This window comes from Halichoerus grypus, chromosome 4, assembly GCF_964656455.1.
Source record: "Halichoerus grypus chromosome 4, mHalGry1.hap1.1, whole genome shotgun sequence".
Lineage (NCBI taxonomy): Eukaryota > Metazoa > Chordata > Mammalia > Carnivora > Phocidae > Halichoerus > Halichoerus grypus.
The window spans coordinates 126,074,319-126,096,653 of NC_135715.1; the positions used below are offsets into that span (position 1 = coordinate 126,074,319).

The following is a 22,335-nucleotide window of genomic DNA, read 5'->3' on the forward strand; positions in this document are numbered from 1 at the left end:
CAATAATATAATGTCTTAGTACACTAGGTTTTCAATTTTGGAGCAGCAATGCCAAACATTTAGAACACACATACAATGGTTTGGTGATGTCAGTGCTAGTCCGTGTCTAGCCACCTGCTAGCCGGGTACTGTAGGAATCTTTAGAAAAGATAGTAAGAACTGATAAGATGGAAGTTACATATTATGCTCAGAAGTTTTGTGCCAAAAAAGGTTACAGAATTTCTGCCTATGCTTAACAGCTCTCTCATTCACAAATCATATATTATAAATTGATTTTTAAATAACAATGGTGAATCACATGCAATAAATTATGTAGGATTATATTTTTTTCTTTACCGCTCAAGAAAAAAACATTATCTTCTCAGCAGAAATGAATAAAATGTAAACTATTAGAAGCTTCCTTGATTATAATTTAATTTTTTTTTATTAAAGTCTGGGTATGCATGATTGGCTTATTTTAACAGCAATATAGAAGAAAAAATTTCAAAGGGGGAAATCCTGGTTAGTGGTCTTAATCAAAACGAACATCTTAGTAGACACTTTCTAAATATAGCTCAGAAAGACTCTGTACTCGGTTGCCTTGGAAAATGTTGCTATAGTTGCAAGACACATTTCTGGAAATGGATGAACAGAAAGTAAACTTTCACTTTGCTCTGGGTACACATTTTTTCTAGAGTTAACTTTTGACCTCAATCTAAGTCGGATCAGAATCCACTTAATTTGTTTTTTTTCTTTTCAGTTTTGCCAAAAGGGTGCTCCTCTGTTGGATTCAGCATGACAAGTGCAGGAATGTGAGTAAATGAAATTTCCTATTGATAAAACTAAAATTTTGGGGGATTAAGTAGTTCACACTACAGCTGCTGGAGCTGTACCCTACAGAGTATTCAATTTCTTGAACATCCCATAATACTTCACCTTAAAAAATCAGTAAGGGATAAAATTTGCAGTGAATGAAGTTTTAGAATTCTCCATTAGTTGGTCAGATTAATTAACCAGGTTAACCATGTGTCACACTGGTCAACGCTATATGATATCAATTATTTTATTCAACTGACATGAATATTTAGCTATGTATTTTCATTCAAGGTAAGGATTTATTATTTGAATAGGGACTCAATTGTACATTTTTGAAAGTTAAAAATTTGTAGATATTAAAATTATTTGTTAGAATACTTTTTTTATCCCGCATGCAGGCTAGCTAATTAAAAATAATTGGAAGAAGCGGCCAAGAAAAATACAAGACGAAGGGCATGAGAACTCACTGTCAGCAAGAGTCATTATAAAGTCAAATAAAGTCCCAAAAATACATCTTTAATGACTTGTCACTTGAGACTCTAAAACTCAAGAAGAAAACAACAAAAATTACTTTTTAAAAAGCCAGGTCCACATTCTGCTGACTTTGGGAGAAGTAGAGATGGTTCAGTGAGCTCTTCAGAACTTCTGACTTCGGTGATACAACCTTTTCCTATTTTTAGTACTTCCCAGAATCCAATTTCATAAATAACTAAAATGGGACATTTGGTAATCACATCTAATATTCCATTCTTCCATTGTGATAAATGAGGTACTATTTTCATTCACTTCATCAAGATTTTAAATTGTCCAGAGAACATTTGCATATATTCTTAGCTTACTTCAACATGGGGTCATGGCAAAAGCTGATTTGATATGATAGGGAAAGTAACTCTGGAAAAATGTGAAGCCCAAACATTCTAGATTCAATAAAACTACTGTTGTCAGATATAGTCACTTCAAATAATGGTGATGATGATAGGTAATATTTATTTACTCTGAGCCATAATTTTGCTATCCTGCCAGGCCAAGACCGTTTTCCCTTTATTTCTGTTATATTCTTTTGACTTTTTTGGCTATGCATTCTTTTTTTTAAAGATTTTTATTTATTTATTTAACAGAGATAGAGAAAGAGCACAAGTAGGCAGAGCGGCAGGCAGAGGGAGAGGGAGAAGTAGGCTCTCCACCAAGCAGGGATCCTGATGCGGGGCTCGATCCCAGGACCCTGGGATCATGACCTGAGCCGAAGGCAGCCGCTTAACCGACTGAGCCACCCAGGCCCCCCAGCTATGCATTCTTTACCTCTACATTTTTATATATCCATTTGTATATATGTATTTTATATATACATTCAATGATTAAAAGTTTACAAAATAAAATCTATGAGAAACTACTAAACTGAGTTAGGGATTTTATTTCAGAGAAAGTAATTTATGCATGTTATCTTGTTCAATAAGTACAATCATTTAGTTGGTTAGAAAATATTATTCTATTTGAAAGATGAGCAAGCTGAGCCTTAGTGGGGTTTGTCAAGTTACTTATTCAAAGACATAAAGGGAGCAAGTGAGCAAAGCAAAGAAATAAATGGAGCTGGGGTTGGAATCCAAGCAGTCTGACCCACACCTGTTCTTGCCCCCACCTACCAGTTAGATTTAATGAGATCTGTAGATCTGTTATGCTAAGTTAATTGTTCCTCCACGTGATAGTTCTTAACTTTTCCTATTTCCCATCCATTAGACCAAATTTGCATACATTAATCAAACATGATCATCCATTTCATGCATCTTTTCTACAATAAAACCCATATATTTGGGTATTCCTTCTCATAGAGATGTTAAACAAGGGTGTTTAAATGAGTTGGATAAAGAGCATAATTTATTTAGGGTTGTTTCTCCCCATTTGTTCATAATTCCCAGTAAACTGAAATTCTTTTTGGCGTTTATTGTAGCATTACTGCATTGGCCTTTCATGCTAGAAAATGACTGGGTTGGGGGTGAGAAGTGAGTACAGAGGGTACATATAAGAAGCAACAGATTAGCTCTCTTAAAATACTCCTTAATCCCTGCTTCCTGTTGGAATCACTACCATAGGCCTTCCCACAATGTTCTATGTGGCGTTATGCTAAATCTCACTACCACAAAAACCTCTTATGTTATCAATGTTTAGGAATAATTAACACTATTCCAGATTTGCACAAATGCTTTGTAGATGATCTGAGATCTGAACTCTGCAAATATTTCAGGAAGTTGTAAAAAGATTAAATTAGCATGTGTGAATACAGTTCTTCATTTGTGAAAAGTCGCCATTTTACAATTAGCACCAAAGGGAGACAATCTGATTCCTGAGAAACTTGATTACCTTTGCAAGAGTGACTTCTCTTATCTATGTGAATTCTTCCTGAGGTGGGCACTGTTCCTTCAAAATTGAGTCCAGCTGCTTTCCCCATTCCTGCAGGAGAATCTACTATTCCTGAGAAGAGAGGCTTTTGTTCATCATCAATGGAGGAGATGAAAGATGAAGATCTGCTTTTTTTCTCTTCAAAGTGCTTCTTGGAACTGTGATAATGTCTTATGGTATCTACAGAGTCTTCAGGACCATTTGTACTGTTCCCTTTGCCAAAATCTATCAAAAAAATTATTTTATAGGAGATAATCAAATGTGAGACTCTATGCATATTATACTACCTAATTATATATAAACTACACTTTTAATAGTTGTGTTCTTTAAATAACTGTAACATAGAATTTTCTTTAGGGAAGCCTAGGTGGCTCAGTTGGTTGAAAGTCCGACTCTTGGTTTTGGCTCAGGTCATGATCTCAGGGTCCTGGGATGGAGCCCCACAGCAGGGGTTCTCTTCCTCTCCCTCTGCCCGTGCCCACCCCCCCAAATAAATAAATAAAATCTTAAAAAAAATAATTTTATTTAAAACCACCAGGAAAGTTGTTCATTCTCTTTTTCCCATTGAGAATGTAGCTATTTATGGAGAATTTTTTTTCTTAATTCAAAGGACATTAGATTATCTTAATGAAATACATTGTTTGTTTCCGTCTCAGGAAAAAAAAAAACAACCTGTAACTTATAACCTTATTTATACATGCTCAACAGTCATCTGTATTCTTAAAATCTCTGGTCCACTATCTCTTTAAGGAAATGAAAAAAGGGGGAAAAATGTGTCCCAATTCTAAAATATCACGACCATGCCGTCTGTTTGTTTTTAGCCTCATGCCCTCTCGTGTGGCAGGCATTCACATGTTGCGAAGGTCAAAACCAGAAGCCTCCTTGTAGTAAAGGCTGACAGGATGAATTTCAGCCTTAGTTCAGTGCATGTCATGGCCTTGGCATTCCAGGCATTTTGGTAGTGTAGCATACTGCAAAGAACATAAAGCTTAAATACAGTAATTAAGGTGGGTTTACCTAATTACATTAAAGCCAATAGTGCATATTGGCTGTTTTATACTGAAATGTCAGGACAATTTTAGCCCTGAAAGTTGCGTTAGAACATATTTCAGCAGGAAAAACTCCAAAAGACAAATCCCAGAACTTACTTCCATTAGTGTCCTGGGGAGACAGTATAATTTTCCATCTGGTTACTGCTAATAGCTAACCAACACAACTCCAGAAGGTGTAGTATTTTCTAGAGAAATGGTTAAGATAGTGTCCCCATCTACTCTATGCCTGGTTGTGCTTAGTCTATTATTTATAGAAGGCCAAATGAACTGACTTAGGCCACTCCAGAGAAACTTCCAATTATTTTTTAAAATACTTATTTAAAAAATATGTATCATAATTTAAAATATGAGAAGCCAGAAAACAGCCCAAGGCAAAAATGAATAGAGTTTAAAAATCAACTTTATGGGGCGCCTGGGTGGCTCAATGGGTTAAGTGTCCAACTCTTGATTTTGGCTCAAGTCATGGTCTCAGGGCTGTGAGATCAAGCTCCGCATGGGGCTCCGAGTTCAGTGGGGTTTGCTTCAGATTCTCTCTCTCTCCCCCGCCCCTCCCTCTGCTTGTGTCTGTGCATCCGTGCACGCGCTCTCTCTCTCAAATGAATAAATAAAACTTTTAAAAAAATCAAGCTTATATGAAATTGTTATTAAGGAGTTCGTTTATGTCCTGTCAATTAAAGTTAAATGTAGCAAAAACCGATTGCTTAATTTATTTTCTTTAAGATTTCACACTTGCTCAGTGATTTTATCATTGCTGAGAAAATCACAGACTTTTCCAGTTTGTTCGTTCTTTCATTCGTTCGTTCGTTCGTTCGTTCCTTTTCTTTTTTTGAGAGAGAGAGAGCATGCGCCCGAGGCAGGGCTGGATCTCACGACCCTGAAAGATCATGACCTGAGCCGAAACCAAGAGTCAGATGGTTGCTTAACCACCAGAGCCATCCAGGTGCCCCTACCAGTTTCAAGCACTGTGGACACCACTGGTTGCTCAGAGTCACTTACATTTCCCCACTCAACCGCTAATCCAATTGGCTATAAATTTTCAGATCAGCATTTACTTTTCTCTCCAGTGTCCCTGGCACAGCCCTCCTTAAACTTCTAGAGTTCATTATTATCATCTCATCCTCTGTTTTCTTTGGTTTTAACTTCTTCCCTCTTGAAAATTTGGTCTACATTCCCCATTTTCTAAACATATTTCATTCCTCAAAAAATAATTGTTTCCAATTTTATGCTAGTAAATGTAAAAAAAAAAAAGCTTCACTTTTCTAACTTGTCCTCACACCTGCTCAGAGAATTGCATCAGTTTGTTGCTCCTGAGTACACCTTTGTGCAGTTTGGGCACCAGTGGGATTTGAATCAGCACAGGCTTCTGACCTTCCTGAGAATGCCTTCCTTTTAACCACTTGCATGGAGTCTTCTCCAGTATATTCAAATGTAAACTGAATTAATCATTACTTCTTATGCCTCCGATCTAAGTACGGAGAATGCTAACATGGATCTTTGTAATGAATGTACATCACAAATTACACAACCATTTTGTCTTTTTGGCTTGAGAGGTCTTAGGAGTTCTCTGTAGATTTTTCAATCCTCACACATAGTAAAATGTTCTGTCCTACCTACTGCCTGGGCCTCAGTCTTTGTTTACTAAGTGTGACTTGATTTTGGATGCTAAGGGACAAATTCATCAGTTAAGAGATATTTTTAAGTTGAATTATCATAACTTGCTGATTTCAACTCAGGACAAATATTCATGAAATGTGGTGAATGAGGGATTATGATTTCGTCCTATTGTAAAATGGAGCAAATTACTTTATATACATGGTCTCTCAATCTTAGAATAAAAACTCCAGGTGAAAGCAGAATCACGAGAGAAGAAGAAAGAGTTTCATTTCCTTGAACTTTTCCAATTCGTAAGGAGAATTACTCCACATTTACTTGTGTGTTCATTGCCACTGGAGGATGAGCCTGCTGCTTCCTGGGCCCTAGGCCACATGGACAGTTTCTTTAATGCAGCCTCCCTGCAGCCACATTTTTCTATTCCTTATTAGATAAATCAAAGCTTCATACTCTATCACAGAAAATGAAAATTGAAATGACCATCGATTTGTGGATTAAAAATGGAAACTGCTCTGGGTTAGGCTGGAGGTTGGCTGAGGGAATACATGAAATTAGGCTAAAATGCATTATAATTAGCCTCCAGGTACCTCTAGATTTTGATGGCCCATTCCATTTCTGCCCTTTTCTAATTAAACTGAATTATTTGATAGATATTATATAGTATGAGGCACTGTTTTTTCTTGATATGAATTTTTTTCTTAATGTTATTCTTATTCTATGTAGAAATAGTATTCTGGGGGCAGTAAGGTCAGGGAGTTTTACATTTTCCCCTCTGCTGGAGATGAGATTGTCTAATCACTCCTGTTACCATCATTTTACAAAGACAAATTTTCTCCTGTTTAATTAAACCTCAAATTTGCTTTCTGATTTAGATGATTGAAAACCTTTTTTTTTTTCAAATCCCTTGTTTCTGGAGGCTGACAGTTCACCTCCTCACAATTCTAAAGCATTTGTGATTTACCTTGTGGGTGTCTCTCTGGGTTCAGACTGAATTCAAGAGTACAGGATAAGAGTATCCCAATGGAGTAGTTGACCCATCCATCTTAAGAATGATAACATTCTTCTATTTCAAACAATCTGGGAGCAAATGCTTGCTCACTCCACCTTTTATGGAGCTTTTATTTCAGATTAATTACAATTTTTATTTATCAGACCCAGCAGATAAACCCAAATTTTGGTTGAAAAGAGGCACTGAATGTGCCCTGCCCTGTCAGCATTTGAGTTTTGGATTTCCTACTGGTAACAGTGCTGAAATAAGCTGAGCATTTTAGGGCCAGATGCATTTCAAAAAAAGTTATTTCATTGAAAATTGAGGTCTAAAATAATTTTCTTCAGTTGATTTCAAATACCTTAGTTCCTCTCTAGCTTCAAGGAATGTTGAAAGGGGACTAGTGTCATTTTTCTATACAAATGCAAGATAAAAACATTTAAACTGTCTTAAAAATTAAAATAAAGCAAATTACACTTACGTATCACTAAAGTGGATATTAAAAGCTAAGTATTATTTGTTATTGAAGAAGATGTTCTTAAGAGATGCCAAAGTATAATACCAACATGTTTAAGGCTTAAATTAATAGAATTAAACCACTTTTATTCTATAAAAGTAAGTTTAACAATGCATATATTTACTCCTTACTTCAATAGCCTTCATACTACTATGCTACTTTGATATTGTGTTTTCTGTCCATAGAAAGAGTTGTGTAGAATATTTCAAATATTTGGTCAAAAAACCCTATAGGTTAAAAAATATGTGTGTGTGTGTGTGTATGTGTGCATATCTCATGTGTTATTATACATGCTATTATACTAATATATTATGCATCTTATAAACTATACCCAACATAAAATCTTAATTATTATTATCACCCAATGAATCATATTGGCATACTCTGAAGTAAGCACAATCCAACTTTGAAGATTATTTAAAGAGAGACAACTTTTTTAGCATGTTTCAAATGAGTATACCTCATTTACTTCTGTGCGGGCCAACCTTCTTAACAGTCCTTAACAAAGGCCACTAAATAGGTCACTGAAGCATCATTTTTGTTCTTCACTTTCTGAAACAATGACTTTACTTCCGTCTCAAGAACTGTAGGACCTCTTTTTACAATAACCTTAGTTAAGTTGGGGAGTTCTGGGGCACCTCCAGTCCAGAATTTGAAGAAGGAAAGAGAACGACTTGAAGATTAAAAAAAAAAGCAAACAAACAACAAGATGTCCTCAAATTCACAGCTAAACTAACAACTTTCTCTTGTTGAGAAGTAGGTTTATTTCATCAGAAGAAATGAAAAGCTCATGAGGACAAGCCACGTTCATCAACAAATTAATTTTAAGAGATAAATGATCCAAAATATTAACTTCTATTTTGTTCAAGTCAACTTGCCAGAGGTTCTATATACCTTTTCTTTTTAAATGTATCTTTTTGAATGTAAGCTCCTTAACGACGTGCAGCTGGCGTGATTGGAAGGGGTGGGGGGCGGTAAGGATTGAAGCCTAAAGAGTTCTGGTGCCTTGAGTAGGTAGTGAGTGGCAGTGCAGGACTCAGCCTTTGTCTGTCTCCAAAGCCAGTCATGTGTTCTCTCTGGTTCTTGATGCCTCTGCTAAGTGATTCACAGTCATCAGCACTCTTGGTTGTCTGCCTTCAAGATATTGTTTCACATGAGCATTAAACTAATTAAAATAATCAATGCACTGCATGAGCAGCTTTTAGTTTATGTACCCCCATAGCATTTAACATCAATAATTTTCTGAAAGTTCTTTGTTCTTTATACTTGGGTATGTGTTTTTCTCCTATACATTCATTCTACATCAAGATATGCATAGAGTGAGTGTTCTGCCTTTAGAACATTAAATTGGGGCGATGGGGACTAGATTGTTTTCAGCAAATTTTTATACTTGCTGTAGCACCATGGAGTCCTGAAGACTAGAATAGGTTCTCAAGTTCTGGATGACTGGAGTTAATTGTGTCTTCACATTGCCCAAATCATGCTTACTCATTGACACACCACGAAACTTCAAAGAGCTGCAAGCAGGCAAATACCTATACTTTATATAAGATAAGTCTCATAGACTAAGTCTGTGATTAAAGGAAAAGTTTCCAGAATCAATAGAAATGTCTAGTTGCATGAGCACAGTATACATTGTGACATGCTCTTAGGGCCTTATCAGGAGATAAAAACATTAGATTATTTAGCTTGAGAATGAGGAAACTAAACAAGATTGAAAGGAGATTTACCTAAAGTCCAGCAAACAGCTGCTGTCTAAGAAACATGATTTATATTGAATTTGGTAAAATAGGTTTTTCACTCAAAATAATTAAAAGCATTATTTTCATGAAAAAAAATAAAAATAAATCTTCAAGTGTACCAGGGACATTATTGTATAGACAACATTTTCAAGTTGTTCTTCATATCCAGCCAGAAAAAAATAAGAGATTAACTTCAGGATAAGGGATTTTGATTAAGCCTACCGAAGAACAGCTTGAGAGTAATGGTTTTGATTTTAGAAAAAGTTACCAAGAGAATAATGAAAGACACCTCAGAAATAAATTATCACCTATTTGAGTAGTTTATTGTTCTGTAATCAGCCAGAGGACTCAACAATTAGCCCAATTCAACAAATATGTATCAACCATTCTTTGTTAAAGGAATCTGCAGTTTGATAGAGAAAAAGGACAATAAACATTAACCACTGTGCAGGGCAGATTTTGACAGTATCACCAAAGGAAAGTGACGTGGGAATTCATAAAAGAAAGAAAATCTATATATTTGGGGAAATCAAGAAAAGAGTTCATATTGAGGAGCATCTCTCTACTTGCTAGATAAGATGCTTCCCAATTCATGAATTGCTTCCAAAGCCAATTACTTCTTAAAAAAAGAGTTTATGTTGAATATATCACTGGAGATTAACCATGACAAGAAAAAGGTAATTTTGGTTGATGAAAAAGTGGTGTGGTATGGTTGCATGTGCCTGTATTTGACGATAGGGGGGTAAATTCTGATTAAAGGAATGATATAAGCAAAAATACAGAAATGATTTACATGGAATAGAGGGCAGTTTAGTTTACTTGAAGTGTAGAGTAAGCTGAAGCTAGTAGATGAGCTGCCCTAGGGAGAGAATTCAGAGTGAAAGGGGCCAAGGAGAGAACTTGGGTGAAGAAGGCAAAAGGAGGAAGAGAATCAAAAGGAAGATGCTCAAATTCTATTTCATTAATTGATTCACTTTTTCAACAAATATTTGCTGAATACTTGCTATGAGACAAGCACTGAAGTTATAGGTGACTAAATATTTCCCATCTCAATGGAGTTTAGAGTCTAGGGGTAAACAACATTGATTAAAAAATGATGCAAATAGACACAGAAGTACAACTGGAATTAGTGCTGCAAAACAGAGGAGCTGCTTCGAGAAGGACAGGTTAGGGTTGTTGAGGAAAGGGGAAGTCCTTAGAGGGGAAGTCCTTTAAATATGTGCATGACATAAACATAACTGCATTTAGAAAAAAAAAAAAGATCACCAGTGGTCCAGTGTAGGGAATAGATGAGAGAGGGGCAGGTTGGATGTGGGAAGCTGAGTTGAGATGCTCTTTCAGTATTCCAGGTGACAGATTAGGGTAGCTTGGCCCAGAATTGTGGCTAAGAAGATGGAGAAAAGTGAACCAGAAGGGACCTGGTTTGAAGACTAAATGAAGATGTACTGGAGCAGCAATAACAAGACCTGTTGCCAGAGTTGATGGATAAGTTGAGAGAAGGTCACCTCCTAGATAGATATCTATCTAGATATCTGGTTTGTGCAATTGATTGGGTGGTGGTTCCATTTAGAGACATGGCAACTGATGAAGAGACTGGTTTCCAGAGGAACATCATGAGTTCAATTTGGGAAATTTTGATTTTGAGCAGCCTTTGAGATTTCAAGTTGATGGTTTAATAGGCAGTTGGATATATGAGATTGGAGCTCAGATGGTCTGGGATTAAGATGTAAATATTCACATCTCTTATGTGAGAATATAATTAATATAAATGAGATCACCCAGGAAAATGTTCGTATAGAATGAGAAGAGAAGAGGCCTAGGGCCACACCTTGAGAAATCCTAATAACTAATAACTAGTTTAGAAGATAATGATCCTGTAATTCTCTTCAGGGGATTACTGAACCCTAGAAGGAAAATTGGAAGAGTGCAGTATCACAGATGCCAAGAGAAGAGTATTCAAGAAAACAAGGGGACTTGTTCTGCTGAGAGCCAAATTTTAGACTAGAACGCTTTTTGGATCAGCCTGGGGCAAGAATGGAGACTTCTTCAGGAAAACCTTCTCTCATCTGCCCAAGCATAATTAAATGTACCTTCATCTGGGTTTCCATTGAGGTATGAGGTTATTCTAGTACACATCCGCTATTTTTATTCAAAATTACAAAGGGTGTGCCATCCCTTCCTAGGGAAGCTAGGGGCTGTTTTAAACAATTAGTTTTTCAGAAATTGAGTAGTTCTTTAAAAATGTGAAATGTTAAATATTCGTTGAATACATGAGTAAAACATAAAGAATAGTTAGAGGGGCAGAAAAACCCAGAGAGGACAAGGAGTGGCAAGTCCATCAGAGAGTGTGAGGATGAAGAGGTCTAACAAATACCACCTTCATCCACGTTATACATGTGAGAGGATGAAACACTCAGGCTGCAACAAGGGTCCTCCCTCCAGAACACTCTGTTCAGGACTCAGAGTGTACTATTCAACGGCTATTAATTGGCCTCCTTTTTCCCCCTCTTTTTCTTTTTTTAACCTACTCTATATCTCTATCTGTGATGTCTCTGTAGATCTCAGATGGCTTTGCTGAATGACATCTTTGAGAGCTATCAAACAGTAACCCTATCATTAGCTCCTGAAAAAAACAAAAGATTTGCCTTTCTAAAATCTGAATGAAACACCCTTGAAATCAGTAGTAAATGAGCATTTAGTAAGAAGAGCTAATAACCACATGCTGTACATTTAAACTTTAGAAATAAAATGAATTACCTTTGTCTCCCTCACTATCAAATGAGAATTTCCTTCTTCGTAGTTTACAGTTGTCTCCTTCAGAATCATTCACGGACTGTGATCGTAGTAAGAGATCAGCCTTTGTTAATGGACATGAAGATAAAATGGAAGATTATTCAATTTGAACATAATGTATTGTCAGTAAATTCTTCAAAATTTCATATCATTTCAACCACTCGAGACTTAATTATTAGATTGCAGGCAACAGCTACAATACTTGGCTTCCTGGTTGTCTCTAAATTATAAAATGGACTGATAGAATAATTCTAGTAGTTTCACCATCTGATGAGGAAATCATAGTTGTAGAAGTTATTTGTCAGAAGTGTTTGGGGATAATGTTGTCAACATTTAGAGACAACATATTCTTTCGTGTAGAATGTATTTTATGTAACTTGGTAAAGTTAAAATAAAAATAATAATTAAAAAATTGCAGAATCTGTATTACTACAGAGAAAAAAGTAAAAGTTAATTATAACTAGCTGTGCTGTTTAAATACATGGTAATGATTGCAAAGTCAAATTTCACAACAATAAATATAAGGTTAAATTCAATGAACACTATGCTTTAGGCATTTTATTATTTTGAGCTATTGTTGTATTCCAGTTCCTCCTTCCTTCCCCTCTGGAAATATTTATTTATTTGACAGAGAGAGACCCTCTGGAAAATATTATCATTCTGTAATAAAAATGGAAGCTCTGAAATAAATAAAACCAATGGAAGCTCCTGTTTTATTTGGTCGCTGTCTAAACTTTTTATGTAAAGAAGTTATCTTGTTTTTCAAGGCAAAATCGGAATGAGGTTGGTGACATGAAAATGAGATTTTAATAAGGTATTGAATTCATAAAAAAACATATGCTTTTGATAACTTGAACCTCTTATCATCTAGATATTTTTCAACTTCTTAGTATTTTGAAGAGAAGCAATTATCTGAGCTGATAATTTAATAACCTGATGCTTCAGGTTATTAAATGGTACCCTGGTGACCCCACAAGTTTATCCTCTTTCAGTCCTGAACAGAGTGTTCTGGAGGGAGGACCCTTGTTGCAGCCTGAGTGCTTCATCCTCTCACATGTATGACGTGGATGAAGGTGGTATTTGTTAGACCTCTTCAGTCACAGTAGCTGGGAATGACTGTAACTCTGGGAGAATTAAATCTACTACCTTTTACCTAACTATTGACTTGAGGATTTTTTCTCCCAGAGAGCATATTAGTTAGCATTAAAAAAGAAAACTTGGAAGTGTCAAAAGCCCAACATTTGGTTTCTGGCAAAAAGCTATTTAGAATCAGAGCTGGGATAATGGGGTTTGGGGAGAAAAGGGGGAGGAATAAACTAGCAGTAAATTGTAGGCTGCAATTCTGTATTCTTAGAATAGTGATAAGTCATAAAGACACATTTTTATAGTAGAAGAGAGTGAGGGATGCAAGGGCTACACTAATTTTGACTCAGGTTGAAGCCTGATTAATTTATACTTCTGTGATTTGGAAATTGTGTGAAATGCAGACCTCAGCTTGAATGAGTTTTTTTCATTATTATTGAAAAGACCTTGCTAACCAGTTTGTGGTATAAATAATAGCTGGGAGAATATTTTAACCCCTGTGTAAAATAAGCGCTTCTAGTTGACTTTCAACAGCCTAGAATCACCCATTTCTTACAAAGAACTGGTACACTCAGTATAAACCAAGGCTATTTTCAATCCAGTGTGTCACCTAAGAGTTCCTGAAAGGTCAAATTTAATTGACCTCCTTAAAGTTATTCAGTATATTTGAAAGTAATTAGACTGAATTCCTTCCCTCTAACTTAGCAATTCCAACATGAAGTTGGCTTTTCCTTCCAAATATTCAGAATCGGTAAAGTTTTGCTCTATTTGGCTTGATCTTTCAGAAGTATTTTGGCAATCCAAGAATAAAATAAAATGTCATAAGTACAAAAATAAGCAAACCATTAACATATACCTTTGCAGTCTCATGTCTTAGGTTGAAAGTCAACTCTAGGTTTGTGAGAAAGTGATCGGAAAACTCGGGATACATATCCAAAACTTCTAACAAGTCTTCTCTCTGGATCTTATGCAAGTCACAGTATGTGAGAGCTCTCACATCTGCATTAGACTTTCCAGGTTTAGCATAAAGATGAACCATTTCTCCAAATATATCGTTTTTTCCTAAAAAAAAGAGAGGTAAAAGGAGTCTGAACTTAATGTTTTCTTTCTTTCTTTTTTAAAGATTTTATTTATTTATTTGACAGAGAGAGACACAGCGAGAGAGGGAACACAAGCAGGGGGAGTGGGAGAGGGAGAAGCAGGCTTCCCGTGGAGCAGGGAGCCTGGTGCGGGGGCTCGATCCCAGGACGCTGGGATCATGACCTGAGCCGAAGGCAGACACTTAACGACTGAGCCACCCAGGCGCCCCTAATATTTTCTTTCTAAAAGTACAAGGGAACCACTGACCAGTCCTTGGACCAAAGACTTCAAATGGAAGATCCCATGACCAACAGACACTTGGGCAGCAAAATTCTAGTACCTTCTACTGACTGCTTCAGTCATGTTTGTTTGCTGAGTGGAATTTTACCTCTTAACATACTGGTCCTGGTATAATTCCTATTATTTCCCTGTTTTGATTCTTTGGCTAGGTCTCTAGAAATGCAGCAAACATGACTTTAGTCTACTCTGCCCTATATGGCTAGCAAAGGGTCTTGCCATATAGTGGGTGTGGTCTAATTTTGTCAATCCAGGAATATGAAAAAGGTGGCAGTGAGTCAGATTCACAAACTTTCTATCTCAGGATGGTCTCGGGGAGGGGGTGGGTGATGCCAGGCACAGGGGTATAGTGGAACGCTTTCTTTTTTTTTTTTTTTTTAATTTTTTATTTATTTGACACAGAGAGAGATAGTGAGAGCAGGAACACAAGCAGAGGGAGTAGGAGAGGGAGAAGCAGGCTCCTGGCTGAGCAGGGGGCCTGATGCGGGGCTTGATCTCAGGACCCTGGGATCATGACCTGAGCTGAAGGCAGACGCTTAATGACTGAGCCACCCAGGCGCCCCTAAGTGGAACGCTTTCAACACTAAGAGGACTAGGGGTATAATTTGAACATACCTTGCTTCTTTTAGTAACCACTTTTGGATTTGCCCTTGATGAATTTTCTAATTGTTTAATAAATCTAGTTTTATTTATAGTCTTGCCTTTTTACCAAATGGCCTTTATTCTAAAAGTGTGTCCTTCTTGCTTTCTTGCCAAACCTGGGATTATTTCAGTATCTGGCTTCTGAGGGGTCCTCCTCATCCCTTCTGCCTAGCCACAGGCCACCTGCTTTTCCAGGCTTTGTTCAATAATGAGGATGATGACAGCAACAACAAATGCTTACTGAGATTTAAGTAGGTGTCAGGCACTGTGTCAAATGCTTAGGTGAATTATCTCACTTAATCCCTAAAATAACCTCATAAAGAAATTACTACTTATTACCTAAATATTTTGACTATGAAAGAAGATTAAAGAGGTAAACTGATTAGGTCAAGGTCACCTACTTAGTTGGGTGAAGGGAGGGAGAGAGTAGCCATGATTAAATCCCTTGCATTCTGACTCCAGTCAAAATCTTTTCACACTTGGTAGGCTTAATCTCCTCCCAATGTTTTACCTGAATGTCATAGCCACTTAGATTTTTCTGTCTCTGAATGTCAAGGCACTTAAAAATTATGGAATACGTGCTTAATAATAACTGATAAATTACTGATCGTATAACTTTTAAAGATCGTCAATGGTAGTGTAAAATGGTACTTTCTTACATATATCATGAAGCTTCTTTTCAGATTTAGAAAACAACTTTCTGGATCCGTTAAGTTAGCTTTTGATAGACAAGTTTATATATACCTGACTATAGAAACTATCAAAGACTTTTAAACAATAAAATTCCAATTGGTCAAAAATATCTGTAATGTTCTTATTTTAAATGTGAATTTAATGGGGAGAAATCAGAGATCATATCTCTATGACAGAAATTGATATGGGAGAGAATACATTAACTTTGTTTTAAATAAACACCTCGCTTCAAACATGCAATGAATAATCATAATTTGTGAGGATTTTAGGTGCAGATTTACATGGAAATGGGGACAGAAAAAAAAGAATCTTGAAATTCTTTATAGTTTTAATACTTCGGTATAGATCTTATCAAAGAAAAGCTCTCAACTAAATTCAGCATGAGCTTTGCATTTTAATTAGTTTACACCACTGTAAATGAGCAAAAACTAAGCCAGCCAGTGTGTACTGTTTAACTACACTCTAAAATTACTTTTTTATAAGGCGAGAGGGCTTGTTACCTCCCTGTAGAAGCTGGGGCAGGCTGATTCTAAGATCAGGAATGCAATGAAGCATGCTTCTTCCCTGGCAACATACAGAGCAAACTGTTGAGGCCAAACTTGGTGAAAGTCCAAGTTTATTATATAGCTGCTACCTGATTTATGTTTTTATTCTTTGCCTGATTATTGAATCGTAAACCAAATTGTGCATCTTGTCAATTTGGGGTTTAAAGAAAACTGTCACTATAACAAAATTATCAAAATATATAGGAATTACTCAAACTTCTTCATCCTGTGCTAGGCCATACTCTGGTTTTACACAGCAGCAAAGAAAACAGACAACATCCTTGTCCTTTTTTGGATGTTAACGTCAAGAATCTAGTGAAAGGAAATTGTTGAGTTACCTGCTCATTATTTAAATGGACCTGGGTTTAATCCGCAGGAAAACAAAGAAGTGCCTATGTTCACAAATACTGGGTGTGGGTGTTCCCTTGGGGAGACTGAGGCTTAAACCTCCCCGCGAGGTGGTAGGGGAGAAAAACTGGTCTCCTTTCTCTCTGCTTCTTTCCTCTTTCCCACTGTTCTAATATTCCAAAGAAATCCTACAAGTTCACACTGACTAAATTTGGTTTTGAACAGAGAGATTGGACAGATGGACTTTCTTTTGCACCCAAACCAGTTTAATTTACTAGTAATTTTAATCTCCTCACCACCTTTATCTCTATAAGTTCATAGCTCTTTATATGACTTAGGTAAAGACTCATATAATTCCATTTGATATGACACAGCAGGTAAAAGTGCAGAGCGAATAGATGAAATTTATCAACACATAAACACAGTTCACGACAGGGCACCGCGCATGCTAGCAAGTATCTTACAATGTATACATTTTATTTAAGGTGTTAAGGGATCCAGCATGAATCCAAGGTTCTCCAACATGAAAAGCAAAATGCTGACTGTTTTCATATATTTGGCCTCAAACGCTTAAGTAGCTGCCAAGAACTAAAGAGAGTCATGGAAGTGTTTACACATCAGAGAGAAAGTGAGACCGTCATGAAAACATACTGTCTGCAAGGTCAATTTGATTTGGATTGAATTTTAAATAAAGCTTTAAAATGACATATCAGTACCTCTGAAACAAATAATACATTATATGTTAAAAAAAAAAAAAGAAGAAGAAGAAGATAGCAGGAGGGGAAGAATGAAGGGGGGAGAAATCGGAAGGGGAGATGAACCATGAGAGACTATGGACTCTGAGAAACAAACTGAGGGCTCTAGAGGGGAGGGGGGTGGGGGGATGGGTTAGCCTGGTGATGGGTATTAAAGAGGGCACGTGCTGCATGGAGCACTGGGTCTTATGCACAAACAATGAATCATGGAACGCTACATCAAAAACTAACGATGTAATGTATGGTGACTAACATAACATAATAAAAAAATAAAATAAAATGACCTATCAGTCTTGTACTCACAAATAAATGGATCGGTCCTGTTTTCTATTGTTTTAAACTATGCATCGTACCAGCTAATACCTGAATTTGTCACCATCCGGTTCTGAAACACTCACCCAGAATAGCTACCACAATGTCATCTTTGAGGATTTCAATGGATCCTCTGGATAAGAAATAAAGTGCAGTGAGGACATCCCCACAGTGAACCAGGGTGTCTCCTGGAGGTGCGTGGGTCGTCTTGAACTTCATTGCCAAAGCTCTAAGGCAACCTTTACTTGCCCCCCGAAAGGCTTTGCAGTTTTGCAGCAAAGTCTGGTTGAGATGTAGACAAATGTCAGCTTGTAAACATTCTGGGAAACCCTTTAGGACCTGAGGAAAAAAAATAAAGAGTTTCATACTACCAGTGCACAGGGTACCTCCACCTGAGAAATAAAGTCTATTTCTTGCTCACAGAACTGCGGGTGTAGTTATTGTCACATGAGTTCTTACAATGCTTCTACCTCGCCTACCTCAATGAATACTTGGTTTGCGAAATGTGTCAGAATTTTAACTCAAATGCTTGTTCTCTGAATTAACTGCAGGCATTCAGACTCAACACAAATGCTGTCTCATTAAAATGTAATGCCTATGTTTCACACTGCTTTTCATTCCCTGCATTATGTGAGGTAGCATCATACTGTGCACATATAGAATGCAAATGTGACAATTAGTAAGACATAACTAATGAAAGGTGGTACAGCTAGAAAGACAACCTTTTGAAGGAATCTCAAGTCAATTTGGAGTGCTGTCTCTGGTATACTTCTTAATTGGAATTAGTAAAAATAATGATCGTGAAATAGCCATGGTATTTGTAAATGTCATAGACCAGAGGGTGCTCTTCGTGAACGGTACGTGGAATATTTATGTTTCATATGCACACTATTAATACTAAATATTTGGATAAGCACTGAAAATAGAGAAAGGGAAGGAGAGCAGCAAACATAATTAAAAAGTATAGCTATGTTTTCAGAAATGGAAATTGTGCCAAAGTTTACAAGGCAAACATAAAACTTCTAATAGCACTACTGTTTTGACAACCTATTCAGCGACTGATTTAAATCTGATAGAAGAGATTAAATAATAGCTTGTGACAAGTGCCACTCAATTTAAACTGAATACAATTCTATATTATTTTATAAAATTCCCAGTATACAATGGGCCAAAGACACTCAACTCCTGCTTCTCTGTGTGTGTCTTAGTTTCTTTGGGTGTCATATGTAGATTTTAATTCTCATGTTGACTTTCCTCTGTCAGTAAAAATAAATCCATTTAAATGTGCTTTGAAGTAGAGGGGAGGGGCATTACACAGTGTTTAATAATGTAATTTTAGGATTTCCTAAATTTTGGGTCAACCTTGCTGTTGCTATTCAATATAGCTAAAAGTCGTCATGAATTTTTTGTCCAGATCATTGAAATGTACATGGTTCATGGAGGAACTTCAAATTAGACCACATTTGAGTTAACTTACACTTACGTCTATTTGAAATGTTAAAGCAGCCAAGGCGTACTGCTTCTGTAGGACCCCTGCGTGATGCAGCCAGTCAGATGGGCGTGGTATCATACAAACGGATCAATGAGAGACCGAAAACATGACAGCCACCACCTCCAAGCTTGTTTCCTTCATTGCGGAGTCACCCACAGAAATGGGTCAAGGGCGTTTTAGAAGAAAACCCACAGAATATGGGTTCTGGTCGTGAATTTGCCACAGGTTGACACTTGCGCAAGTCACTTCATCTATCTGTGTTTCTTTGCCAGAGAATAAGAGCTTTTTCGATTTTAAAATTTGTTGTAAGTTACCAGTAAATAGCGCGCCAATTTCTAGACACCACTTACCCAGCTCCACACAGCTGTAGGAACTCAGACATCTATCCTGAAGTTTCTATATTACCTGGCTCAGACCCAAAAGAAATGAGCCTTCCTCTTCCTCTGAAACTTCTGTCTTTAACTCTATCTTTCAGACTTTGTCTACGTGACTGGACTCCTACCAGATTTCCTGCTTGGACTGAAGGCCTTGCCAAAGGATGACTTGCCTAGTCTTTGCCCATTTCTGCTTTTGAGGGCTAGGGGCTCTTTCCCCACTCTGTCAGTCCTAAACAACTCAGCTCCTCCCATAGAGCCAGCCCTCTGGTAGGTCGCTGACCCTTTCTACTGGTCTAAACTATCACTTGGGATTCTTTGGCAAGTGATGCTAGGCTGGAGTTAAGCAAGGTTTGCACACTGTTTTCTGAAATGGGGTCACTTTATTTGGGGGTGCTATAGTAGGAAAAACCCCAGTTTACTGGTCTTCCTGCATATGATTTACTTTTCCTCCCTGAAGCCCACTGTCGTGTGGTCTCAGCATAATTCTCAGATGTCCCCATACAGATAAAAATGTAGAGAGCATCACACCAAGTAACAAGTTAGACATGTCTATTTTTTTCTTAAGATTTGGCTATAAAAATATACAAAAAGGCATTTTATATTTCACATAAGTGGGGAAATTGCACTTTCCCTATAATAATTGGAACGAGATTATTGAGCTTGTAGCTGCTATTTCTGGCATTTTCCTGAAGTTCCTCTGTTATACTTTCTGAGTATAGCCTGCTTATAAAAGGAAAAATTGTGCATGTGTGTGTGTGTGCATGCATGTGCACAAGGGTGTGTATGCATGTTTTGAATTGGGAGGTGCAGATGAGATAGAGGTAAGGGTTACTCATTTCTCTGAGTATGTTAGATGAGCTATGGAATCAGATAGGCATGAACTGAAGTTCTAGTTCTGACACTTACTAGTTGTGACTTTGGTTAATTCAATTCAATTTTCTTGAGATTCAGTTTCTTCAATTGTAAAAATAATTAATAATATGTACTTCACAGGGCTGTGCCCACAATTAAATGTGATAATGTATGTAAATTATCCCATTCATTGTAGCTGTTACATAGTTTACTTCTGACTTTTCGTTTCTTTTCTTTGTCATACATATTTATTGTTCCTGAAGAACTGGTAAGTTCTCTTTAGCTAGAAATTGAGAGATACAACACCCATTGTATTCTCCTTGATCTCTTTGGTGAATAGAAAATTCACCACTAACTTTTGTGTTCCATTGCCTCAACAGAGTTTAAGATAAATTTTGTTTCCTGTTTCTGACTTGTGTTAAATGTTTTGACTTACTTGCACTTAAGTTTTCACTGTGAGTTGTCTTAAATTCTTTTTGAAATAGGCAGTTACTAAATCAATATAAACATGTTCTTGGAATGCCAATATTCTTAGAATCGTTCACAAAACCATAAAGGGTACTAGGGAAAGTTTTTCAACATTATTCTCTTCTCAAATGTCCTTAAGTGTCATCTCCCAGCATTTATCCTATCAGATGTGACACCCATTGGAAAGAATGGCCTCAAGTTGGAGATACCACAGAGTTTCATGGAGAAGCCTTTGCTGGCCCAGGGAGAAGGTACACACATGTTGGCTTGAAGGACTTATCTGGATTAAAGACTTATCCTGTGGTGTTAGCCCTTCACTAACTTTCTTAATTTTCTTAAGTGAGTTACATAGATCACTCAAGTAAAAGTCAATAGAAGTTAACATTTAGTAAGTGAATCTCTTACTAGCCCAGAAGTTTAAATGTCCTACGTAAGTTAGCAGCTTTGGAATCTGGGGTATGCCTAAGTAAAGGGACTTTAAAAGCAGAGTTAAAAGAGAGGGATTATAGAGAAATAGACTAGAAGAACATGGAAAAGAGTGAGGAGAATGGGGTAGGTTTAAGTAGTATTCATCCAAGACGCCCATTTCCGTTGGTCTCAGCTGTGTTGCCTTCCTTACTTCCTACTCATTGTACTTTTTTTCATCAGGTTTGGTTCCTCTGCTAAACTACCTGACATGGAACTTCCTCATTTAACAGTCAAATATTAGCATTTTACCAGGCCTGGCAGATCTGGTTGTGAAGAGTAAGTGTGTCAAGTACACAGGTACAAACCAAGACCCAACTGGTTTACTGATTGTTGTAATTATTTCCACTACTCTCTACACAACCTTCTTGTCTGTCAAGTTCTGAAGCTCTGAGGGTACACAGCACCTTTCACTGTGTGTCTGAAGTCATTATTTATTGGGTTGATTTGATTTCAAAGACCCAGGAGCAACACCCAGAATTGGGGTCATGGCCTGCAGCTTGGAGAAGTAGCTCTCATTCTTTTAGCAAATACATAGTAAATATCTACTCTATACCAAGCACCATACTTGGCATGGAAGCATAACAATGAACAAAATATGTTCTGAACATATACCTGGCCCATAAGCCTTTCTCTAAATGCCCGGATTAAAAAATATATATATTTAATCAGGTAAAATAAATATAAATATATATATTTAATCAGAATTTTCCACACCTTGTTTTGCATGGACATTTATAGTACACATTTGGACACTTATAAGCCTAACGGCTGTTCAAATGAACCCTCAATATACAGTTAATTAAAGGTGAATGAAAAGCTCATTTTAACTTTTCTAATATTTGCAGTTATGGGGGATTTTTAAAACTTCCTGATGTTCCACAAAATTTTTTCAAGGCTGGTAAAAATCCCATGTCTTTATTATGGTATAAGGTCACTTGAATATTTTATAAATGTAAGGTTAATTTTCCTTTACTTGACTCTATGTGAATAAAACTCTTTGGGACCCTCAACTTATGTAAGACGAATGAGAT

General features: G+C 36.9%; 1 protein-coding gene across 9 annotated transcripts in view; it reads right to left on the reverse strand.

Annotated features, from left to right (window-relative positions):
* Window positions 1–22,335, reverse strand: part of KCNH7 (potassium voltage-gated channel subfamily H member 7) — a 639,535-nt gene that overhangs the window by 13,593 nt on the left and 603,607 nt on the right. For 7 of the 9 annotated variants that reach the window (XM_078070889.1, XM_078070893.1, XM_078070894.1 and 4 more), the window contains 4 exons: window positions 17,734–17,986; window positions 13,832–14,037; window positions 11,857–11,956; window positions 3,151–3,414 (listed from right to left, as the gene is read on the reverse strand). In XM_078070889.1, coding sequence (XP_077927015.1) covers window positions 3,151–3,414; window positions 11,857–11,956; window positions 13,832–14,037; window positions 17,734–17,986 — 823 coding nt within the window. The remainder of the gene's footprint in view (window positions 1–3,150; window positions 3,415–11,856; window positions 11,957–13,831; window positions 14,038–17,733; window positions 17,987–22,335) is intronic. The other 2 variants (XM_078070890.1, XM_078070895.1) reach the window with 2 other exon arrangements.